The sequence below is a fragment of the Phasianus colchicus genome, chromosome 3 (assembly GCF_987193195.1).
Source record: "Phasianus colchicus chromosome 3, bPhaCol1.hap1.1, whole genome shotgun sequence".
Taxonomy (NCBI): Eukaryota; Metazoa; Chordata; class Aves; order Galliformes; family Phasianidae; genus Phasianus; species Phasianus colchicus.
The window spans coordinates 52,757,501-52,783,617 of record NC_143438.1 but is presented as its reverse complement, the minus strand read 5'-3'; the positions used below and the strand labels follow the sequence as shown (position 1 = coordinate 52,783,617).

The 26,117-nt window shown below is 36.2% G+C and overlaps 1 protein-coding gene across 15 annotated transcripts in view; it reads left to right on the top strand.

Moving 5' to 3' along the window:
• The window catches only part of CCDC178 (coiled-coil domain containing 178), a 182,321-nt gene that overhangs the window by 152,662 nt on the left and 3,542 nt on the right, over window positions 1-26,117 (top strand). For 9 of the 15 annotated variants that reach the window (XM_090137532.1, XM_090137520.1, XM_090137525.1 and 6 more), the window contains one exon: window positions 11,196-11,330. The exons of 1 other annotated variant lie outside the window; for it this stretch is intronic. In XM_090137532.1, coding sequence (XP_089993658.1) covers window positions 11,196-11,330 — 135 coding nt within the window. Of the gene's footprint in view, window positions 1-11,195; window positions 11,331-12,509; window positions 12,524-12,639; window positions 13,632-15,778; window positions 15,855-17,526; window positions 17,606-26,117 lie in introns of those variants that run through there. 5 more of the 15 variants (XM_090137529.1, XM_090137526.1, XM_090137530.1 and 2 more) reach the window with 5 other exon arrangements.

Genomic DNA, 26,117 nt, shown 5'->3' with positions numbered 1-26,117 from the left:
TGTCTTGTGAGGAAGGTCTGGAAGTAAGAAGACATGGAGGCATGACAAATGTGGGCTAATGGTGATATGGAAAAATGAAAAAAGAGTGGTTTCGGGAGACACTGGAATTTTCCAGTAAATTTGTCAGTCTCTGGAGAAATGGAAGAACCTTTGTCTTTTAAGACCGCTCTCCCTTCAGAGATTAAGAAAGAACTAAGGATTCCTAAATCTTAGCTGTCATTTGCTCTCAAGAAAATCTACGAAACTCACCCACTTTTAGCTATATCTCAGATGGAATATCATTATACTCTGCAGTAGTATTCTTCTGCAGAGATACTCTAGAGTATTTGCTGATCTGTTCACAAAGTGACTTTGCCCATTGCTTTGAAAAGGATAGGAAAAAGACTATGAAACATAAATAAGACTGTCATAAAACATAGGGTCTTAAATTAGCAAAAGCATCTGTAGGTCTGGCATTTGCTAACTTCTGCACATTTATCTTTCCTTTTTATTATCCTTTTAAGGTAATTGTATGTGATTATAAAGACATTAACTGGATTCCTTTTTACATCTTTCATTTATTTGGTAATCAGGAACTGATAGTACTGACTCTATTTGTGTAATTGTGACTGTTAAGAAACTTGGGAATCAAGATAGGTGGGACCTGACTCATGGTCACTGGCTCAAGTCATTAATGGCTTAACTACTACATCATTACTGTAGCTTAACCAAAAATGTGGGGTTTGTCCTATTTATTATTGCTGTCAGCTCTATGTATTAAGCAAAACTACTGTTTGAAAGCATGTATACAGACTGCATTTGAAAGAAGGATTAGGAGCCTTACATTCTTGACAAACGCAGTGAAAATCAATCTGAAGCTTATATGAAAGTAATGACTTCCTTGTTTTCATACATGCTTGAAATTCCATCTGTTCTGGAGGATTTTTCAACAGTTAGAAAAAGGTGACTCCATGTTTGCAATCCTTGCTAAGAAGAAAAGTGAACATAGACAGAAATTTTAAGGTAGATTCCATTAAATATATACATCTTTGGAAGTAGTGCTCAACAATTTTTGTCTAATCTTTTTCTTTCAGTGCTTTCTATATAGAGAGATAAAAAAAATTGCTTTCTAAATATAGTACATGGAATGAAATGCTACAATTCTTATGGATAAATCAAATCATATTTAAGATTTGGCTTTTTCATTTTTTTGTTTGAGAAACACACATAAGTGATTGTAACAAATGAAAATCTGCCAACAATGCTAATGAGGTGTAGGCAGCATGTCTGTGTGGCATCTGCAGTAGGGACTCAGGTCCCAATTCTGGAGTGAGAACTCTGGTGGCTTACACAAGAACCAGACAATTGAAACCTGAGGGTACTGAGATGTTTCCCTAAATCTGGGGCACAGGTCCTGAGGCTTTGTGCCACTGGGGCCAAGAATGTCAGTGTTTTAAGGGACTGCAATTTCAAAGCAGTCAGCCTTGTCAGTGTTTATAGGCTCCCCGTTGTGGTGCTAAGGGATGAGACTTGGTTCTATCTGGGCTACAGCCTGGCCTCTTAGGATTTCCATTTTCCTTGCTGAAAAGTCGAAGTGACAGAAAGGGCCATTACGGATGCTGTGCAAACTTGGCTTTAGTTGTTTCACTACTGTAGTTAATTTAACTATTATTGTTCCTTTTGGGATTCAATTTGTCTCATAAATTGAAAATAGGATTGTCCCATTTGGGCGTGTTCACCAGAGTGCTGCAATCTGCAGCATTTGTTGATATTCTTCCCCTTTTCCTGGAAGGCTCTTGTGAAACTGAAGATTCAGTGTTGCACGTTTCAGGTTTTGTCTGTGCTCTGGAACAAGGGCACAACAGTTCTGACTCGTGGGTGCACATCCTGTTTTCCCAGTCAACCACAGGACAAGACCTGCATTCAGGGGGCAAATTTTCATTAGGCTGGAAACTGCAATATGCAGACATGGAGAGAATGTAATGGGTCTTGCGGGTGAGTGGACCAGGGGAGTGTCAGTTAGCACTCCTCATCTGCAGATGAAAATTTAGTAGGTTGAAACTAAGAATGACTCCTTCTAGAAAACAGAAATGCCCACAAATAATTTTCCTTCTCCTTTAGAAATGATGAAGTATCTGGGAACTTCCTAGTATATCAGCAAATGAAAAGCGATTTAGCTTCTACATTAAATCTCTAAGTGATAAGCAGATTACAATCCTAATATTAAAGTTTTTAGAAGCAGCAATACGCCTTGTCTTGTTGCCACAGAAAATGCTGCTTTGTTATTTATTACGAACTAAAGTAAATAATTTACACTAGTGTTACAATCTAATACATCACTGCCTATTTCTGCATGCTTTTGAGGACAAATGATAAGAATATCATATGTTCACAGAAGTGGCAGGGTTGAGTAAAAGTTCAGGAGTGAAAACACGGAGAACTGATAAAGAATGTTAACTGACTAAATAAAGCCAAAATATTGGAATCTAGGAGTTCACAAAGAAGTCTCTCCTTGGTTATAAAAAGGCACCACTGAAACCGTACTCTTGCAGTTGGCCCAGTGCAAGTTAACAGTAGAGTGTGTCTTTATTAGCCATCTTGTATGTCACACCACTTAAAATTCTCTGTGGGCTTCTAAGAACTGAAATAAGGAAGTGCAATGAATCAGTGCTTTTGTGATATTTAAATTTTTCCTTTGGTTGAAGTGCTATCCTATATCACATTCTTTGAGTCTTCATGGCACCCTCAGTATTTCCTATACAATGAGACTTGCAGAATTTGCTCAGTGATTTGACTGCTGATGGCATGTGACTCCATTGAGCCATTTCCTTCCCCTCACAATGTGCTTACAATGTGCAGAAATGTGGCTGAATCCCTAGGCCCTTTTGTGGACAAAAGGCTCAGGCAAGGCCTGTCTTTTTTTGTCCCAATTATCTTAGTAACTAGGTAATCCAGTACATAATATGATAAATTGAAGCTATGTTTCTAACAGATTGTAAACTCCACTTTGTTCCATGAACACCATTTTACTCTCTGCCTTCCCTGTAATATTAATGTTACAATACAGTGTCCATCCTGACCGAAGGCAGGGAGGCGGTGACAGAAGGAACAGTTGAACTAACAATTACTGCCTATTTGGATGTCTGTGTTCCCAGATCTGAGAATGAAATATCTCTTTGGAGGTCTCAGAAAGAATGTTTCCAGGAATCTTATAGGATGAATGATTGTAGTGAGAAGCTGATGTGTAGGTGTGGTGGGTATGGAATTTGACTCTTTGTAAACCTCAAAAGTTGTTTATGTTTGGCCAGCAAGAAAGGCCATGCTGTCACATTGTGTCATCCTCTGGGCCAAGCAAGAAGGAAAATTGTTTTCTGGACTAATGACATAATTCAGAGCTAGTCATAATTCTGAGCTAGAGTCAAAGCAATGAAGAAGATGAGTAAGTTGAAGAACTTTTCTGAAAATTCTGAAATCTCTGGTGCTACAGAAGAAGAAAAGTATGTTTGGCTAGACTAAGGACACCAAATTCAAGTCAGTTGACAACTTAATTAAAGACTGCAATTTAAAAACCTCAGCCACATATATCTTACCTATCTTCCTCTATTTATTGTAGAGGGATCCCATAAAACATTCATATTCTCTTCCTAATCTCATCCTTCCCACAGAGACCTACTGCTTAAGAATTCAAACCCTATTATTTATGAAGAGCATGTGCCTGTCTGCTCTTTCCAAGACACTTTCACCACGAAGCTCAATATACTATTTGTCTATGAAGGCTACATCATACCTGGAAATTACAAGAGGGCTAAAGTCTAGCACAGTCCTCTATACTGCTTATTTATAGTGCTCTGTCCTGTTTTGGTTTGTTTGAGCTAACAGTTTTTAAGACAAGTCAAGGAGTAACATGCACCAGAGATTGCTCCAAGCAGGCATCATAGACAGGACAGCACTAGCTTTATTTCCTCAGCTCTACTATCTCAAGTGGCTTTGCTGCAACCAAAGGTATGCAGCATATACTTCTGTTTCACCTATGTAAGCTGACGCACAGCTTTCTCGTTTGTGCAGTCATTCCACAGTTAATCCCTCACTGCATATCCGTGATATGCTATATGTGCTTTAGGACGGTGAGGCTATCACACAGGGCTGAGAAATGGTAGTGGACTGTGGTGTGTGGACAAAGCCAGCCTGTGCCTCTTAGCATAGAGGGTAGTTCCTGGCTCCGTTTATTTAACGATATGAAGGTAGCCCCAGGGATTGAGAAACTGTGTGCATCTCTAAGATGCAGTCAGCCATCAGCACCGAGGTAACATCTGGCAAAAAGTTATGCACGTCTTAATTGGCCAGCTGTTCTTCTGATTGATTCATTGCCTTCCAGGAAGCATACTTACCTCTCAGTACTCATGTTGCCCCGTAAGGATATCCAGTCCTGGGCTGCCTGTGCTGGTGGGATGTGCATTGCGCAAACCCAAGCAGGAAATTCCCTTGAAAAGTCTGGCTTTGCTCAACTGAAGACCACTTCATTCCTGAAATGGGTAATTGGAGGTCATGTTTCTATTATTGCTAGCAGGATGCTGGTGGTGATTCAGCCAAGAGCATGTGTAACTGCTGAGGCACTTGTTTTGTGACTTAGGCTATTGTGGTGCACAGTCACACTGCACAGACTGTCCTCAAGGTGGCCTAGTGATTAGCAGGTCTCAGACAAGATTGCTGGCAAGTGGCAAAGGCCTCAAAATACAACCCAAATAGTAACGACAGATGAGTTTTTGGCCAGAGAGCAAGACGGTGTTGATTGATGATCACTGAACGATAAATGTATATGTCATCAAGAAAAGTAAAATTTGTTCTTTTGAATTTCATGTTACTATTTTGCAAATATAATGGTAATAATCTGAATCAGAAGGAACAGGTTAACATAAAAGTTTATCATCATAATATTAGATGTTTATTATTCAAGAGAGTGTCTGTATTCTGCTAGAACTACAACTTTAGAACTTTTTGATAATTAATCTCAGTGTATTTTAAATGTAGCAAAGAAAGCATGAATTCACAAAGATGAAAATTATCTACTGAATTGTTTGAGAAAGTAGTGTAACGTTCATATTAATCAGGTAGCTTATTTACAAATTTTTAAGATGACAAGCTTGTGAAAAAAACATTCTTAACTCTGAATGCCAAAAGTGCTTGTTTACTTTTAGAGTGATGTGTTAACAATTATACTCCAGAAATCCTTTAGGAGGGGACAGAGGATGAGATATAGTATTTTATTGTGCATTTTGTTCTCTTCAGAGTAAGCAGTAGAAACTGTAAATGGAATGATTAGAGATTATGGCTGCTTTAACATGAGGACATAATGGCAAGGTCAGGAACTTCCTTAGAATTATCTTCTTTACTTGAGGGGTTTTGACACTTCAGCATGTGCTGTCTGCTGCATTTCTCTAGTGGCCTCTTATAAGTAACAAACAAAAGTTGTGATAATTTGTGGTCTTCTGTAGATGAGATCTTTGACAGCAAAAATTATTGGGAAAAAAAAAAAAACAAAAACCCACAACAAAGAAACACCTTTGATTCAGGGCAAAGGAAATTATCTGCATTTTTTTTTTTTTAAAGATGTTTCCATTTGTTTTTTCGGGCTCCTGGGGACGAAATAGTGTTTGATCATCAGTGTTACTAAATGACCTAGATAAAGGCACTTGGATATATTCCTCTTGTATAGCAATAGAAATCTTTGAGGAAAGAATAAAATCACATGTATTTTATGCCTACTCAGTATCAAACTTTAGGCTATGTTTTGTGGAATCTAGCACACAATGCACATTTTTTGTCTTCAAACTACTTTTAAAAATGCTTAAAGTAAGTAGCCCAATAAAGCAGGATGATATCTTCATCTTACAAAATATTAACTCTTTTCCTTATGTTTTTCTGACAGAGGGTAAAAATCATAATACCCATCTTAATTTTTTTTTCTTCTTGAGATTGCTTTTTTTTTTTCTGCTTTAACCACTATTCTTATTGTAAGATTGTGCTCTGATTTTTTTCAGACTTTTCTTGCATTTGTTTTTGAGTGGATCTTGAAATACAGTTTTCCTCTCTCTCTCTCTCTCTCTCTTTTTTTTTTTTTTTGGTAATTTAACATTGCTAATCTGCTTACTAAAGCATTCACAACTGGAATAAGGTCAAAAAACAAGTGCATCTCTCCATGTACACTTGCGCATCAGCTGAGATTTGTTTTTTTCATGAGGCTTTTACTCATTTTTAAAGTATATCCTGTCTGTTGACAAAAGAGCTTTATTTAAATGAGCTATGTAATCTTTACCAGCAGTCTGTGCAGCAGATTTGACAATAAAGAAATATCTCATTACCTAGAAGCTTTGTATATCGTACAGGTGTATCTTGGTAGTTGAACAGTATAAAAAGATAAATATTAACTGGATTTTGCTAATAAATCTGCCATTCTTCCAGTGCCAAAATCTGTAGAGTTGTTGTAATTGCTGTTGTTTGAGTTGTAACAATGAATGGAACTGATAAGGCTTATGTCATTTACATAGAATTTAGCATTCACGGTACACTATTGAATTAATATGACACACACATATTGGGTCCTCTGATCTAAGATTAGCATCATTTTAAAATAGAGAAAATGTACATTTCAAAGTGACATTATTCTCTGTTTGAAAAGTAGTGGTATGTTACTTAGATCTGAAAATCATATTAGGTGATAGCAATGACTGGTAGTTAATATTTGTGTTAGTTACATCTTGGTTTATTACATTTTGTAATAAATGAATGTCTTATGTTAAGAGGGATTACTGCAGAATTATGAAATAATATTACACTGAACTCAGAAGGGCAGGTTTCTGTAGCACCAATGTCAGTCAAGAGTAGTATCAAAAGAATTATATTCTCTTCATTTAAACCAGAGTTGTGTTTTAATAGAATTCTACTTATGATTTCAGGTCTTCCCACTGTCTTTAGGGGAATATGGCATTGCTAATCATCTGTGGAAAGTAAGACTTAAAGTGGATGCAACCCTTCCCCTTTCCAGCTATCTTGAAAAGCTAGAGTTAAATGATTTGGTTAACATGCCAAGAGTTCCGTGTGGCAGCCATAAAAATGTGAAATGTTTCTGCAGTTACAATCAAGATCCTTGTTCATCAAAGAACACTTATCTCCCATTGTTCCCTGCTTTTGCAGCGCCAAACTGATTAATGCCCAGTATGTGACTGCAGGTATACATAAGCTTCCAAGAGTTTTTAAAAATCGGTGATGTACTGCATTTAGGATATTATTTTAAGATGGCTCTTGCTGTGAATATCTGTAGTTCATTCATGTTCACATCAGCTTAATCCAGACTGAGATTTGTGTCCAGCTTCATCTTATCTCCTGTGGAGTATTACACTGCAAAGCATTTCTCTTGCAGGAGGGAGGGGAGGGATCTTTTTTCTCTGAATGGTGTTAATTTAAACGGTGGGATCTAGTGCTCCATTTTTTGGTGATGTGATCGTTGTTGTTTGCCTTGATGTTTTTTAGCTTCTGGATTGCTGTATGTATGGCTGATATCTCAATTGTTTATTGTAAATGTTAAATGGTCTAGGTTCATAATATTCCATCAAAATATGGTATTGATGGTGGGCTGAGTCTAGTGAGACTCCTCTGCCCATCTGTTTCTCTCATCTGCTTCTGTTATGTGTATTTTTCCATTTTTGCTGCTACTTAGTACATTTCTTCTTCATTTTAATGTCCACAAATTTTTTCAGTCCCTTGATAAGTAGATCTAGCTGCCTACTGTGGCTGCAACTTCATCTTCTGCTAAATCTTTAAATGTCTTAGTAACAGCCATTATAAAGAAAATAAGTTTCATTGCTGTATTCTTGATCTGATGTACAAGAAATTGCTTTCTGGAGTTGGTTTATGTGCATAGTGGAGTTATTTAGTGGTAAGCGTTCTCACTTGCTTGGCAAGATTCATACACAGTCTGATCAAGACTGTGAACAGTAAAAGGCTCACGAGTGCTTACAAGGAACAATGTCTTTAAAAATTTTAGTTGACAAAAATGGAAAAATCTGCTCATGACTGTTCACAGTCATTAGTTTTCCACAGACCTATAATTATTTTAGATGATTTTTATGAAGTTGTCATGTCATATACAAAAATATCACCCACTTTGAGCTTGTACCCACTAATTGAGAGTAGATTGATGTCTAATAAAGGTAACATCAGTACAGTTTTTTAAAAGAAGTGTATGTTTTTGATCAAATGTTAAATGTTTGGTAGAATTAAAAGAGAATCTTCCTTTGAGACAGATGGCATCCTGGTCCTGCCTATAATATCTCATAAATTAGATCTACTCTAATATCTGTGTTTTATGTAATTCAGAACTTTGCTGTTTTACTAGATCAAACATCTTGTGTTTATTCTAAATGTCACATAGGTCTTATGAATAATTAAAATAATGAAACAAAGCAATTAAAAATGAAGAATTAGCAGTAATGCCATATATGCAACTCTTGCGTGCTATGACTTTATAAGCCTCTACATATGATAACAATGTAAAACATAAGGAGAAGCTAACAACTATATTATATGACCAATAAGAGGATCGAAGGAAAAAGTTTCACTGAGAATTTTCTGGTTTAGTTTGTTCCAATAGCTACAGCTCTGAAGTTGGCTTAGGAACTTATGTTGCCCCTCCTCGGTTAGTGAGTCATGAAGCTTTCATGTAACATTATTTGATCAAGCTGTTACTTTCCAAAATAGGCACATATTTCTAATTGTGTACCGTAATGTTATTTATGTTGCAATTAATATTGTAAAATTGATAAATATTGAATTTAGTCTTCACTATGCTAGGCACAATAAAATGTATTCAAAATAAGAAATACATTAGGTGCAAGACATTTAGAATAGTAACAACAGCTATCAGGCTTGTAATTTGCAAGGAGTTAGTTGGTTCTTTGAAATGAGAAACATTAGCGAAGGTCTTATTGAACACTAGCCATTATAAACTGCCAGTTTCTCAGTAATTATGATAGCAATTTTCAAATAGTCAGACCTCAAAACTATGGAACACATTTTTTATTCTCTCAAGACAAAACCCTGGAGAGAAATTGAACTGCATAGCCACTGATCCCTTTCACCTTTCAGTGACAAATCTTTTGACATGCTCCCCCAGTTTCTGTTTTCCTCATAATGACAATGTATCTGGAAACTATTTCACATTTTTACAAAAAATTGGAAATTTGATAATCCAAAGACAGTCTTCTACTTAAGCAGTTTTTCTATTGGACTGAAGCAGATTGTAGTATTAAAATGTCACAAGTTGTTTTGCTCCTCTGTCATCCACATTTTTTTTCTGACTCCAGAATCTTATCAAACAACATGAGAACTGAAAATAGCTGAATTAACAACAGAACCAAAGGCAGCTGGAAATTTATTTCTGGAAAAAAAAAAATATTTCTTAATATAGAAGGAAATGAGCGGTAGCTCTTTGAAAATCTTCAAACTGAAAAACATTCTTATTTCGTTTCTAGCTTTGGCTGTGATTCAGATCAATATTTTATATTTCTTATTGAGTTCATCTACATTCCATCGTGCTATTTCTAATACACGTTGGCATCACTCAAAAAAAAAAAAAAAAAAAACCAAAAAAAAACAAAAAAACCCCCCAAAAAAACAACCTACGTACAAAGATCTGTTTAAATATTTTACAGCCTCATTTACAAAAACAGAGTACTCACTACTTCCATAGAATCTAACGGGACTTGTGGTAACTCAGTATCTCTGAAAATCAGGCCATTAATTTTGAAAATGTGAGCTAATTACTCTCTAGGCTGTAATAGCTCACTTGATATTACTATAATCTACATTCTTTTGAAAAAGTATATTTTTCACCTGGTACAGTGCACTTGATCCTAAAGACTAGTCATATCTTATCATGTAAAAGCTTCTTTATAACTGATCTGATTATTGACCTCTGGCACTGACCTTAATGAAATGTAATATTTCTGAAGGAATAGTACAATTCATTGTGTTAATCCAGCTTGAAGGCCTCATGCTAACAATAGCTATGCCATTTATTGAAATAATTGACTCAATGAAACACAAAACCATGTATTTCCACTAAGAGGTAAGCTAGGTAGTTTAATCTTCCATTTTTCTAAATTCCAGCTGATTTGAGTATGGAGCAATTTTTGCCAAATTTACCAAAATACACGGTCTTTCAAAAACATTTGGTGTTAACAGATTTTCAGATTGTATTAAAATATTTTTCTTCTGGCCTGAGACCTGCAACACCATGTTTATGAGTTGCAGATTAAGAAAAAGCTGATACAAATCTTGAGTTGCACATTGTAACAATAGTTAATGTTAACAAAAAGCAGTGTCCTATCAGGTGAACATTACTACTCTGAATATTGCCAACAAGAATTCTTTGCAACGATTGCAATTCCTACCATAGGTGTTATCTTTGTTATGAATCTTTAGAAAATGCTTTTATTAAGTAGCGTCACTCTCAGCTGCGGCACTTGGTGTAATTTAGTGTTGTTAGATGCTTTCATGTCACATGGCTATAGCTAGGTAGATTAATAGGAAGTTCTATCTGGAAATTTCTTTCCTGTTATTGTTCTCCCTGAGTAGTTGATGGCTAAGTTAATTCTCTTTAGTTTTGTCATGCACTAAAGCACACATTGCCAAGCTGTGATAAGCTTTACACAGTGAAGGAAAAAAAAAAAAAAGCCCTTGTGTCCATCAAAGTCTTAAACGTGCATTTTAAACTTTGGCCTGACCTGATGTGCCATTCAGAAAGCTTCAAAAGATTATTTTTTTTTTTAAGAAAGGTTCAATATGTCCCGAGGCTATCGGTTTTGAGTTAAACTGGGTGAAGTAGAAATATTTTACTCATCAGCTTTGCAGTCACAGAGTTTGCTTCAGCTAGAACAAAACTGCTGAGGCATTTAGAGAAAATTAACCCCCCATCCTGGCAGCCAGATGTGACTGGTTTCTGATGAATGCACATGAGTGGGCTGAAAAGTCAAGAGACTGTGAAATTCCTGTCAGGTCCGTACAGTGCAGAATGGGCTATTGACTGCTTTCTATATTTCCCTCCATCATTCTTCTTGAACACCGCCATTAATTTCCTCTCCTACTCTGACTTGGGCTTTTTTTTTTTTTTTTTTTTCCCTTTTCTCTCTCCCCCCTCCGCCCCCGCCGCCCGGTTCCAGCTGTGGGTGCTGCAGAGCAGGATGCGCCGGGCGCTGGCGGCGTACCTGAGGCTGCGCGGGCTCCATGGCCAGGCTGGGCTGGCGAGGATCCAGGCGGCCTCTCAGGAGAACGCTCAGAAAATATTAGCTGTGCAGGTAGGTGATTGCAGGGAAGTAGGAAAGATCATTCTGATCTAGATTGAAAAGCAAATGATGGGTAGTGTGATGAAGCATTAAAACCATATCCCATCAGAGTTTTATAAATTTTTAACCTCTTTAATAAACTGGAATTGCATGAAGGATGAATTCAGTAAGTTAGCACATATACCATGCATAGTTTGGGGAAGGAAAAAAAAAAAAAAAAAAAAAAAGGAAGATGAGATTTATTTCTCACCAATCTTAGAAAAGATTATTATAAATACATTGGATATAAACATTTGAAACACAGAGCAGCATCAGAATTGCTTCTCAGTTGTTTTAGAAATGCTATTCCTTCCTGTTGTCTGCAAATAGTATTCCCATGGTAAACAATACTGTCATTTTCACTGTATTCATATTTAATTTCTTTAGCATGGGACTGTTTTTCAGAAGTACTATACCTTTTCTTATATATTAAAAATAAAAAAATAAAATAAAAAATGATAACGTTGTGGGAGTTGTAAGATTTAAAAATGGTTTCCAGCCCTGTATTATTTTTCATTTTATGACTTGTTCCCCCTGTATATGTATTTACTAAGAAAAAAAAACTACTCTGTAAGATATGGTTTGAATGTTCTTGTTCTTTTTGTCTTGTGCAATGGTATCTTACTCACATTTCTGTAAAGCCACTCCTTTCAATCTCTTCCCATAGTTAATGGCCATAACCAGATGGCGTTTCTGAAGGGTTTTTAAAAGACTAAACTGAAAAAATTTTTCAGACTTATTTCTCACAAAAGAAGTTGTGTTACTGATGCAGCTTTAGTGTGCCATGTTCTTATAAACCTCGCTTTGCCATTTTTACAGGCGTTGCTGTATGATTGTGCAAAACAATAACATTACATTTGAATAATATATAATTGCATTTCCCTGTTAATATCTGATGCACTAAAGTAAGCCAAACTTGAATAAGTTGTGGAACTCCAATAAACTGCACCAGCAGCACTGACAATTTCCAGAATCTCACTAAGGGATAGAGAAGATTTTATTATAAAATTCCAAATTGAGATACACATGGTATTGATGTCAAAAATCACAGTCATGTTAAAATCAGAAATTCAATTTTAAAAAATTACAATAAAAATACAATCACATTTTGTACTTTAATATTCTCATAATTGTATACATTTGCATTTGCAGGCCAGTGGAAGCAGGTAAGTGGAAAATTACATTTTTTTTCATTCAGATTTCTCATTTAGAATTTGAAAAACTGGAAAAGCTCCTTTTTGATGTTTGCTGTGTGATGAATTCTGTTCTCTCCTGTGTTCAGCTACTCCACTAGTGAGTGAAGAAAAAGTGTGATCGATGTGCAGCCTATAGCTCATGAATAACAATAACAAAGACGTGGAACCCACAGGTGGCAGCTGGTCTCCTCACACATGAATCTTTGCATTAGTCTAATGTTACACAGTATTTTAATAGGTGTACTGTGAACCTCACATGTCACTGAACATTATGTCAATAACTACTCCGTATTTTAATTAATGAGTTTTGCAGAAATCCTTCACCTTGGCATAATTTTTTCCATGTATGTCATTCACGCTGGGAAGCTGTGTCTGTTATTCTTCTCTTCCTGAATAACCCAACCAATGGCAGAGGTGGGCCTCTGGTAAGCTTTTAGATGTGAACCCCTGCGATGTTTGGGGGTGTTGAGAGGCGAATAGCTCAGCATTACCAGATACAACCTTTTGCTGAGAACCTAGAAAGCATTCTGCTCTCTGCCCGCTTTCATTATCTGTGGCTTCCTTCTCTGACAAGAGTTACGCTATTCTAATATTCATGTTATGTTTTCATGCAGTTTGCTTGAAAATAACTTACTATTAAAATAATGAACAAGGAAAAGATACAAAATTAAAATGGAAACTAGTTCAACTATGAGCAATTACTAATGTACATAGAAGTGTATTTTCCCTCAGCAGCATAACATTTTTATGTGTTAGTGGATTTATTTACATGTGGACCGGTGTCTTTGTTGTATCTGTGTTAATCTTAGATCAATCTACCCTCTGCTAATTAAGTTCTTATCCTGATGACACTTGGCACAGTAGCAGGCACTTTCAGAAGTGTGACAGCCATTCCTCTCCCCTTCCTCTCAGCAAGACATGCACTTTGCTTGCTGCTGTTTCTTGTGTCCGTCTCACGTTAGCGTGAGGCTGAGGACCTGCTGTGCTGAGCAGCATGTGGCACGCAGGTGATTTCAGCTCATGGTGCTTGTGTTACAGCAACTACATTGACTAGAGCAAACAGGAGAAGGTGAATCACAAAGGAAGAGTGAATTAGAAGAGGCAGTAGATACAGTACATTGGCTGCCTAAGTGTTTTCTGATATTTAACAGAAGCCATGATCGGGGTGAGATCCAAAGAGAGACTTAAAAGTAGATAATGTAGGGCTTTTTTTTTTTTTTTTTTTACCTTTCCAGCAGGTACTTTTTAACTAGCAGCACTTTCCAGTTACATGGAGCAACAGAGTTCTGGGAAAATTGTAATTTGAAAGTCAAGACTGGCCTCAGACTGGAAGGCACCAATTTTTTGTCATTACTGTTTTATACTTTTAAGCCTATTTCTAAAAGTCTAGGCCTGCCTTCCCATCATTTCCTTTTCCACAGTGTCTGTAAGACTTTGTGCTCCAGAGGGAAGAACCAAGCCTGGATGAGACAGCGACACTGCCTGTTAGTGAGGAGGATGTTTGTAGTAACAGATATTGGTTGGACTTAGTCATCAGCCTTAACAAAGCAAACAAACTAAGCAAAACCTGAGGAGGAATCCCATTTAATCTCCAAGTGCTTTAGCTAGTGTTAACTTGAACAGTGCAGATGCTTGCAATTAAATCTCTCTAAAATTTTTCCATTAAGAGTAAAACAATAACCAGCTCCTTCTAAGTCTGGTGTCTTAAGTTTATTTTGGAAAGTGTTACGTGTAGTACCTAATCTTATCTTAAGTCCTAATTCTTATCAGCACCAAACTGAGGGGAGTCAACTGTTTATAACGGTACATAATAGCGGGACAAGGGGAAATGGTTTTAAGTTGAAGGAAGGAGCATTTAGGTTGGATGTTGGGAGGAAGTTCCTTACTATGAGAGTGGTGAGGTGCTGGAACAGGCTGCCCAGAGAGGTTGTGGATGCCCCATCCCTGGAGTTTGGGTGGGGCCCTGGGCAGCCTGGTCTAGTATTACGTGTAGAGGGTGATGGCCTTGCATGTGGCAGGGGGGTTGGAGCTCCATAATCCTTGAGATCCCTTCCAACCCAAGCCATTCCATGGTTCTATGTATCAGTACTAGAGGTTTGCCTCTAGTCATTGGCCATTGACTCTGTTAGTGAAGTACACATGAAATTTGGAGGGATAAGTGTTTCAGTACAGAACATGATGGCTACTTCAACAAAGGAGTTCTGCTTAGCAAACTTCATTTCAGTAGCTGTACTAGACTGACCAGGAGTGCTCAGAATTCAAGCAATTCAAACATCATGTCCCCTGGAGCCATGTTTTCTGCTTTACCACTATTATATGTAGAGTGGAAGAGTTGAAGAGTCTCTCCTCACCTGCTTGGCTTTCTGTCCAGCTTTAGCATGGGTTGTACATGTTGCTGGTCTGCCTGGCCCCACCAGCAGCATTCCTTTGATCAGAAATCATAATCAGAATGGACCAGATTCTGGAGGCATCTCCTTTCAGAATTCTGATCTAAGAAAGAAAACCAGAAAACATTCTTCAGTATGTAGTAGAAAATAGCATAGCTGAGCATATGCTCACTGAGCTCTCACTATAATTGTGTAACAGGAGACAGGACTTACTACCCAAAGCATCAACAATGTGCACCATGATGGCAGAGTTAGGGAAGTCAATTTCTAGTAAAAATTAGCTTCTGCACTTTTTTTTCCTAAGTGTCTGTAGTTTAGATTCTACATGGTGGCATTAATAGATTGTTTTTAAAACAAAATGCTATTTAAATTTTTAATAAGCTTTTTTAATTTAAATCATTCAATTATATAAATGTGTATTCCCAGGTTTTTAACATGATTCTTGAGGCAATTTTTCTTTTTCAACATTAAGTATTTACCTTGGATATAGGAATCAACCATTTACTTAGTATCCATATGCTTAGAGAATATATTTTTGGTGAAAAAAAGCAACAACAACCTAGCATTTAAATTGTGCTGTTAAAAAAGTAATAAAAGATTATTCCAAAGAAATAGCAAGGAGTAAATAACTTGGCAATTAATTTAATTTCTAGAGCAGAGATCGATGGCTGGAATGATTTATATTTTCAATTTTGGCTCTTCATCTATTTTATTTTTTGTAGAACAAAATGCAGGACTGTTTCTTAGACAACACTATTTCATCTAAGGCTCTACCTTTTTCCAACCTGTTTCAAGATTTTAGAACTCCTTTAATACTCTGATTGCAACTTCATTCTAGGTCGTTTACGTACACGCCTGATGGCTCTGGAAAGAGACTTTGTTTCTATCATGGCCGTCAAAGAAAGTTGTATAAGCTCCATTGCAGGAGTTAATAGCTGGAGGACAACATGTATAAAATGACAGGAGCAAAGACTATTGCTGAAAGCAGTGACAGTTTGTCTTTAAATAAAATTTGTGTGGAGATTTTTTGTGGTTGGTGTTTGAAGAAAAGTGACAGAACAATGTGTGAAAAATTTCACCATTGCAGTCAGTGGTTTGCACATTCTATAGTTTGCTGGAGGACATCAGTCTTCAAAAATCTTTCTGCAATTGCTAAATGTATTCCTAATCAGTAAATAATAAAAATAATTCATTTAGTTTAATAAAACAGAATTAAAAAATAAAACCTTTTCTCCCAGAGGTGTACAGGCACGGTATTCATTCAGTCAGTGACTTTGTTTTCCCAATAACATTTTGGAGTCTCAATAACTTGGCTCTTGAGTAAGTTCAATTAGCTATCTAATTGCAAAAATGATGTATGATGGCAGATGTAGCTTTATTTAGGATTGTGACTGTACTTTAATCCTGACAGTCCTCAATTTACATCATCCCTTTAGGTGATTTATCTTGACTGTATTTCTGTCAAAATTATTTGGGGGGGCCAAAGCGCTAACAGAAAAGATTGTTGCTTTAAAACATTTAAATATTTTTTCCTGATGGTGGCACCACAAAGGTACCTTTTTAACCAATGCAAGATTATTTGTTTAATTTTTCGTAGATCTACACCTTACTCAGCCATTCACACCAGAGCAAAGTATAAACTTTTTTGAGGCAAGTAGCTTTATCCATTCTGATTAAGTGGAAGTTACTACATAATCCACAACAGAAATGGTCAGTCCACAGATTGTCATTTTGACTCCAGAATGCTTTCATTACTTAATTGTTTTCCGTGGTTTTACTCAAGTTCCTTGATTAACCTGAAATATTTAAAAACCTTTTGGCTAGCGTATAAGCTGTTATTGTTTTTGTAATAGTTCCACTCTACTGAGTAACACTAGTTTACAGTAGAAAATAATTTTTTGTCCATTTTGGATTGCCTTTATTTGGACAATTTTTGCAGAAATTTCCATAGACCATTTTTTTTCTAAGGCTTTGAGACTTTGCTGAATATACCAAGTACATCTCTGTGGATAGTATGTTTTATGTGAGGAGATGTTTCCCTAAATCAATAAAATTCCTGTGGTTTTCATGGCTCCCTTGAGTCAGTGCAGTTCCACTAGGGTCAGGACCAACTACAGTGTTGTGTATTTCAAGCAGGGTTTGTCCTTTTTCTTCCTGAAAACCAGTCATTCTTAACTTGCTTCTTATCTGTCAGATGGTAGTCAATTTAAGTACATATTTTGTTCTCTAACTTATTAACACAGGTGTGTTATGGTGTCCCCTAGGGCTGATGCTCTTCAAAATCTATGTCTTCTCTTTTATTTTTCTCTGTTATTGGTTGAGTTATCACCATTTACACTGATTACGCTCAGTTGTATCTTTTTTGCCTGCTGATTTCACTTTAGCAGTCTTGCTGTTTCTGCCTTATCTTGGAGACATATGGGGTTAGATGACAGATAACTTTTCTTAAGGGGACATGGCTACATACCTTTTAATTAGTTCTAACCTTTTCTGTTTAGTCACACTTATTCATAGTAAGTATTTACAGTTTTGAAGATAAATTGTACTTGTTTTATTATTCATTTATAAAATATTTCTTTTGCACAGTTAAAGGAGAATTGAGACCAGCAAGACACGTATTTTCACCTCTACTCATGAAGTTGATTTTTGAGTGGAAAAATTTGTTACCTGTCCAGTAGTTTTCTCAATAAACATGGAAATCAGCATCCAGTATTTTCTAAAAATTTATGTCTGTCCTCTCAAATGAATTTTGAATTGCAACATCTGACGTTCTTCAAAATATGATCTCAAGTTTTATTTCAATATTTAAAGTAATTTTTTCTGTAGATTTTTGTAGATTCATTTCATGACTCTCACCAGATTTTGGAAGCAAACAAAAACATTTTGAATTTCCTTATTGTGTAGGTGTAGTGGCAAAAAAATTGCCATGGAACAGACACAAAAGTGTTTATAAATACCTATTCTGTTGTTGTATGATGAGAGGGGCTCTTCTAGTGAGACAGTGAAAAGTAATCTCAAAGTAAACTCAATTCCAAGATACAGTTAGACTCTGTTTGATCTCCTTGTGTCTTTTTTACAGTCTGTAATTTTGTTTATGGCATAGCCAAATTCTGATGTCTTTACTCTGGCATCACTTCCTTTTCACTTTTGAACTGCATGTATTGTTTCACACAGCTGCTGCATTTAGGTTTTTGTGCCACTTACACACTAGAACACCAGGCTTTTTTTGATCCACATAAATTGTCTGTTTTTCAAAGCATTGTGCCTAAAGACTGTCATAACCTCAAACATTTCCTGGCATGCAAGGCATGCCTAGGGAGGCCCCAGCTGGTTGCCTCTTCTATGGCTTCACTTGAAAGTTTGAGTAGATGAAGATGAAGTAAATGGAATATGTAAGAAATCACTTATAAATGTGACTGACACCTAAAAAGCTGTAGTGTATAGCAGAAAGAAAAAGACCAACTGAACATTTATGTTTATGAAACCAAAATCATCATCTGAAAGATAGTTCTGCTGCTTTCCCGTTAGTGATGGAGATTAGGAGATGATTTCTGCAACAAATAACAAATTGGTCTCATATTTTTAATGTTAATCTGAGCACAGTTCAGAATTATTTTGGTGATGAATTGTTGAGTTTGCTTGCAGGTGTACATTTTAAATTTCATTTTTATTTTTGTGCAGAAATACATTGCAGTATTTTGCGTACTAAAATCAGTGATCTAACAGAAAATGGAACAATGATGACATCTAATCTACATTTATTTTTTAAATTAATTTTATTGAATTGTATTATATTTCTTCAGTGTTCACCACCACTTTCTGAAATCTGTCCTCATATATTACCAGATAATAAATGACCGTATTCTTATAGTTTCTAACTTCCAAACACAGAAATGCCATAATAATTTAAAACGTGCTGACAAATGGAAATGTAAGTATAACCTTTATTTTTATCGTTATTATTATTATTATTATTATTATTATTATTATTATTATTATTATTATTATATATTTTTACAATTGAAACACAAGGCTACAGGAATAAAAGTGTTCTTCAGGTAACTAACTTTTAATACCTAACTTTTTAGTGCTGGTGAGATGACTAGACAATTTCTCATTGAGAAAAATCATTCTTCCATTTAAAAAAATAGAATCCAGAAGTGTAGTCTATGAATTCATATTCATTCCATTTGCAACACTGATAAGTTACATTTGTGGGCCAAGGACACAAAATTCCAGTCACATCTGAGGAATAGGCAAATCTAATTTCTCTACTGCTTTTATTATCAGCAGGGCAACTCAAACTGCAAGAAGGCAGTGACTTCTAGCTTCTTAAAAGTTGGTCCACTGAGTCATGTTGCTGCTACAGCAATCTTTAAATCTTAGATTTTTCTCTGTATCTCTTGGCAGAGGTATTCAAAAATTTACTTTAAAACTTGACAGAATAAAAACACCAGGTCAGGTATTGTAAATTTTTCAAATAGCATTGAAGTTGACAGGCTTGATGTCTTTCCCAGCATCTGAAGAGTACTGGGTTTCTTATTCTTGAAGTAACATAAATTTTACATAATGAATTAAATAACCAAAATTTGTATTGAATTGCTGAAACAAAATATGTGCTGGATTAAGATTAAAGAGATAATAGTTACTCTACCATTTCTAAATGGAGCAGCTTGGTTTTGCACTTTATTTTCTCTTAACATCTTAACATCTAGTATTTGAGCACAGAACCCAAATTTTGGCTAAGATGTACTAAATAAATAAAAGGAATCAGAATTCCTGAGTTAGAAGAGACTCGAAAGAACTACTGAGTTCTATTCCGGCATAAATAAATTACAATATTCACTCATCCAAAATATTTACATTTATAAATAAATGCATTTTAATGGATCCTATATAAAGAAGTAAAACGGATCCTATAAAGAAGGTTCTCAGTAACTTTCATAGCATGGAATGCTCCTACAGTTCAGGGAAGTCTTTCTTATTACACAAAGATAGTTGATATTGTTCAAACAGCAGTAACTGAAAATAAAGCAATAATTAAGTTTTTTCTTCCTTCCTAGTAAAATATACAGGAATCTTTGATTCTTTTTGCTGAGCTATGCTGTCTTGGTTTGAGTAGATGTGCTGCTATTAGTATCTGAGAGAATATGAAGAAGCACATAACACATAACCAAAATCTCCTTGAAGCATTTTATTACAGTTTTGTAGAAAGTTGTTTGTGGGTTTTGTTGTTTTTTTTTCAGAGAAGGCTAGCCATTTCTCATCAATAATGTCTTTTTTTCTCTCTTTTTTCCCCTAATTCATGTTATTTCTTGATTTGAAGCGATAGTGCTGAATAGCAGGAAAGACATGGTTTTCTTATGCAGCACTGTCTTAATAAGAGAAAACATTGTTTGAATGTAGGTTGGATCAATGGACTCAACTGCAAGAAGGCAGTGATTTTGTATTGTTTTGTATGAGCATTAATGAGATCAAGTGTCAGATCCTTCATTTCAATCACAACAACCCCATGCATCACTACAGGCTTGGGGTAGAATGACTGAGAAGCTGTGCAGGGCAAGAGGATCTTGGGGTATTTTTCAAAAGCCAGCTGAATATGAGTCAGTAGTGTGCCCAGGTGGTCAAGATCAAAGGCATCCTGACTTTTATCAGAAATAGTGCAGCTAATTAGCAGGACTGGGGGGCATGGAGTAATCATTCCCCTGTACTCAGGTCTGGTGAGGTTACACCTCATTGTATTCAGTTTTGGGCCCCTCACTATAAGTAAGACAGTGAGGCCCTGGAGTGTGTCCAGAGAAGGGCAACAAAGCTGTGAGGGGTCTGGAGCACAAGTCTGATGGGGAGCAGCTGAGGGAGCTGGGATTGTGCAGTCTGAAGAAGAGGAGGCTCAGGGAAGACCTTATTACTCTCTACAACTTCATAAAAGGAGTTTGTACCGAGAGGGGTCAGTCTGTTCTCCCAGGTAACAGCAATAGGATGAGAGGGAATGGCTTTACATTGTGCCCCTGCCAGGGGAGGTTCAGGTTGGATACTGGAAAAAATTTATTCTCAGACGGGGTGGTGAGACATTGGAACAGGCTGCCCAGTGAGGTGGAAGAGTCATCATCACTGGAGGTGTTCAAGAAATGTGGAGATGTGGTATTAGGTACATGGGTTAGTGAGCATGATGGGGGTAGGTTGACAGTTGGACTAGATAATCTTGTCGGTCTTTTCCAACTTTAATGATTCTGTGACTCTGTTAATGTAGTATATGTTTCCACCAGCTCAACTGATAGATATATATACGGGAAGAGAGGAAAGAGGTGTTCAAACTGTACTATGTAAACAAAATGCTGTGTTTCTGAAGCACTTTTGTTAGTATAACCATATGTATTTGGATGCTGGATTCAAGTTTAATGCAAATTATAATTAATATTGAGGAGTATTATGATGACTCTGTAGCACATAAACCTCTCCTTTGAGATTTTGGTCAAACGGACAAATCTCTCAAAGGTAATTTGGATCACAAGACTCTTTTTGTAAGCAAAACCAGCAAGGTTCTCTTTTTGTAAGCAAAACCAGTACTTATCTATTGAAAAGCAATGGCAATTTTGAACAACAGGAGAATGCAGCGATGAGCCAGTAAGTGAGATGATTATTCAGTTATTATGTGTCAAAAAGAAAAGGAAGTGAGACTTCGTAGATTTTCTTTTCCAGCAATTGACAGAAGCCTTCAGTGTATAATTAAGAAAAGTCAAATAAAGTCTATTTTCAGGAAGACAAGATTAGGGATAGAATTTATGAAGTTATAATGTTGCCAAATGAGCAAATGCTTAGCTCTGGTTTTATAAGTAATACCCAAGAAAATAAATTTCTTTATCCAGTACAGTGAGTAAAGAAATGACAGAGAAATGACATTTTAAATTAATGATTCAACCTTGCAACATCACTTTGGGCTATCTGATGTTGAGTAACCTCCTTCTACTCATTTTAAACATATATCAAAACACAGGTTTAATGATGAACTGTTTACATGTTGAAAGCTCCTTTTTGGCAGCTCCTCTGTTTTTGTCGTTACCTGAATTAATTATGGTGGGTCAGAACATCTCTAGTAAACATGCTGATATATCATAGATTATAAACTCGTCTGCTGAACTCTTAACCATCGTTGCAAAGTAGATTATTTTATTTAAAGACAGCGGTTTAAAAATTTAGACATTTAATTTAATTATCCTCTCCCAGAAGTATAACAAGAAGTCAGAGTCCTAGTGTGAATAGCACTATACTTGTATAAGAAAACTTACAGGAGCATTTTTTGCCTCAAACTCAATAATTTTAGTTATAATCACTAACTATGTTTTTGTTTTACAGAAACAGTATGATTTGGAAAAAGAATAAAATTGCTTTTAAAGTACAAAAATAATTATGAACCACTTGAAATGTAATGTCTGTATTTTATTTCTCATCAGAATTCATTAGTGTGTAACATCAATAATTTAGCCCATCATTTGCCAACACTGACTTGGCTCAGTAGTTCAATCATGTAACCCTGTAAACTCACTTTCCATTAAAATGAATGTTGCTGACAAAGGATAACTAAAGAGATACTTCATTTATTAGCTAAAGAGATACTTCATTTATCAACATTTTTAAATTAGGAGTTTGGGACCACAGACACTTAGCTGGATAAATGATTCAAAGGAATCTTTGCATTAGGCCTAAAGATGTTTGTAGAATCAAATACAATGTTATCCAGAATTATAACTGCCTTTCATTTGTGTAACATGTAATTCACAGTATACTATTCCAGAAACCAACAGAGCCACCTGCAGAGAATCAAATGACCTACCAGAATGTAATCCTGACTGTCATGTACAGAAATTATAAAATGTGTAATAGTTATCCCATATTTTGATTGACTCAATCAAGCATTTCCCACAGAAAAATCCCTACAATAAACTTCGTGAAACATGCACTATAATCTCCCAAAGTTGTATCTGATTTATTTAAATATTTTACATTATTTTATCACAAACAGCATCTTCAAAACCACTCCTTATCTTCTCCATAGACATCATTTAAAAACATTCCAGTTTCAAATGCAATGTAATCCGCATGTTGCTACTGCAGCCTTTTTCCTAGACACCTTTTTTTACCTGAATACTGGTTTTGTTTTCTAAACTTAAGCCTCTTTTGTATTGTTTTTTGTTCGGTTGGTTGGTTGGTTTTTGCTAGCATGTATACATACCTGAAGCATGTGTGGACTAAAATCTCTCAGATCATGTCTTTTGACTGTATCTCTCCGGGAAGATGGAGCATCCACCACATCTCTGGGCAACCTGTTCTGGTGAGGCACTGGAGTAGGTTGCCCAGAGATGTGGATATCTTGTCCCTGGAGACTTTCAAGGCCAGGTTGGACCAGGCTCTGAGCAACCTGATGTAAATGCTGATGTCCCTGTTCATTGCAGGCAAGTTGGGCTAGACAACCTTTAAAGGTGCCTTCCAACTCTGAGGATTCTGTGATTCTATGATTCTGACACATTTTGAGAAACCGTATTCTTTCTGAGAACAGATCAGTGAGCATCTCTTTCTTGACAAACAACACAGGAATATATCATCTGACATCAAAGAGAAGCTGCTTGTGGTACAGAAGGACCCAATTGAGGCCATTAGCAGAAAGTGAACAAAGGTGTTGCAATACCATTTAGTTGCAAGCCATGACATTACTATCCATTCCTCTTATTCTTTTCTTTGCACTGGTGATGTACATAACCCAGAGGCAAGAGCTATTCCTTCTTTTAAACAGTGTTCCAAGTGTGCCGCAGTACGCTCCCAGTGCTGTAATACACTCCTGTGATACTCCTGGCTAAGAAGTGAAGGATCAAGTTTAGGTCTCTGTTTCCAACCATTCTCATAAGTATTTTTCAAAAAGGAGATATTTTCTCTGAGCCTGAGTGCTGTGATAGCATAGCAGAAGTCTGTGAGATGAAGACACCACTGTTAATCTGGTTCAGGGGGGCAGAGAAGGTCTGTAGAAGGAATTTAAAAACAAACAAAAAAGCTTTTCTTTTTGTGGCGGGGGTGGGGTGTGAAGGATTAAAGAGCCTTAAAGAACTACTCAGTTCTCAAGAAAAATTTTGAAGAAAATGATAACAAAAGCAGTTTTCTTTTAAACCAGTTAGAGCTGTGTTTCTCATCCCCAAGATATGCAGCACTGCTGCAGGTGCATGCAGTCTGTATCAACAATTGACTCAGCATTGGTTTTGGCTCTCCCTCCTGGCTCTGGGGCAAAAAGTTGAGTAGAAGACTCAGGAAGAGCAGTTTATTTCTTATGTTTAAGTCTCCTCTAAAACTGTGATGGGTCACAGCTTTTTCACTGAGTTGCTTTAGCGTGCCAGCTTGTCACACTGCTATCGCGGAATTTTAGTGGAGCATTTAAATTATCTATAATAACCCCAGAAAATCCCACTTTTTATTTGGCACAGATTTTTAAAGCTACCAGTTTTAGTTTTATTGTAATTTCTAAAATAAGAAAATGAAAGAGTGCACCAAACAAGAAAAAAATGTAATGCTATGCTTCAATTAACCTTTAGGGACTAGAAAACCATGCAAAATAGAATACACACTTGAATTTAGTCCCATTTAAATCAATGATGAAGCATACACTGCCATCCTTGGATATATAACTATTTTCCTCAGGATAATATATGCCCTCTCACTACGTTGCCTTGCCTTTAAAATTATATTTTTGTTTTAAAAGTGTTTTGCTATAATTTTAGCCTAGGAAAGGCATTGTAGTGAAAGACACAATCCTTTATTGTACTGGCAAAAAGACAAGCTTTTGAACACCATTCTTGGTAGCACCATTTCTTGTATCTTTGATAAATATCTAGGGCAGTATTGAGCATTGTTGTGTTCTTAGTTTCAGTGGCATATTCACTGATAATCTAATTATCGTTTCATTTAAAATGTTTATATCTAATGGGAGCAAAGGCTTCCACCTATATTCTGATCATTTTTAAATCTTAATATCTTACTTAATTCAAGATAATAATAATTCTCCACATTCAGTACTGACTCCTTTGACCTATACAGATGATGAGTCTACCTACTGCTGGTGTCACATTATGACCTTTCTTTTCCATTTATTTCTCATTTTTTTTAAATTCCTACTCCTTTCATCTTAACAGGCAGAATCTAAAAGATAGGGAAAATTTAGAGGAGCTGATGAAGAATATCATATGACTAGATAGGTAGGATTAGCATTTGAGATTACAGAGCTAAAATGTGGTGATGTGGTCTTCTGAATTAACTTGCAGCTTCCCTTTGCATTCTCTCATTTTCTCTGAAGGATAGAAAGCCAGCGGCTGTCTTTCTTCTATTGATCATCAAAGATACTAGTTTTTTTCCTGTATATAAGCCATCAGAATTTTTCATTGCTTTATTATCACTCAGAAAATATATAATTCTGGATCTCAATCTCTAGTAGTCAGACAGCATCAGCATCACCCTGACAGATGTGATGGTGCCCAGTAGCCGTTCAGATTGAGATGTTATGCACTTCAGTTTCTCCTATATGATTTCTGCTTTACTAGGATCAATACATAGAAGTGTGGCCCGCTTAGGCTCCAATTTTATTTGGAATAATTTAAAACAATTAGATAGACTTGTGTCCTGAAGTAGGAGTTTGCAGGTAGGGAATACTAAAGATTTTTTCCTTTTAAAAATAATCTAAAATAATCTTTTGCTGGAACAAAGTAGTGATGGATGATTTAACTTTCTGTGTGGGTGAGAGAAGTACATGGGGTGTGTTTGGATTCCTTCTCAAGCAACACTTGCAGCTTTTTTGTCCTTCCTGCATAATGGAGACAATTGGCTTGGACACAACTGTCCTGGGGACATGATGGAGAAAAACTGAGCAAGCCACTCCTTGATTTCCCCATTCTCTGCCATATTTCTTGACCTTGACTAGAACAAAATGTCTTCCTAGGCGCTCAGTTTTATGAAGATGCTTTAACATCTCTTTTCAGAGACTACGGATGTATTTGCAAAGTTGTTCGTGGATCTTGTAGCTGTTTGTAGATTAATGCAGAACCTTCCTTTCTTGAGCTCCCAAGTGTGCTTCCGGGAAAACAGAAGATGAATTGTTGTTAAAAAGGGGTCATTAGTAAAAGAATCAAGCCACGCAAGTTTAA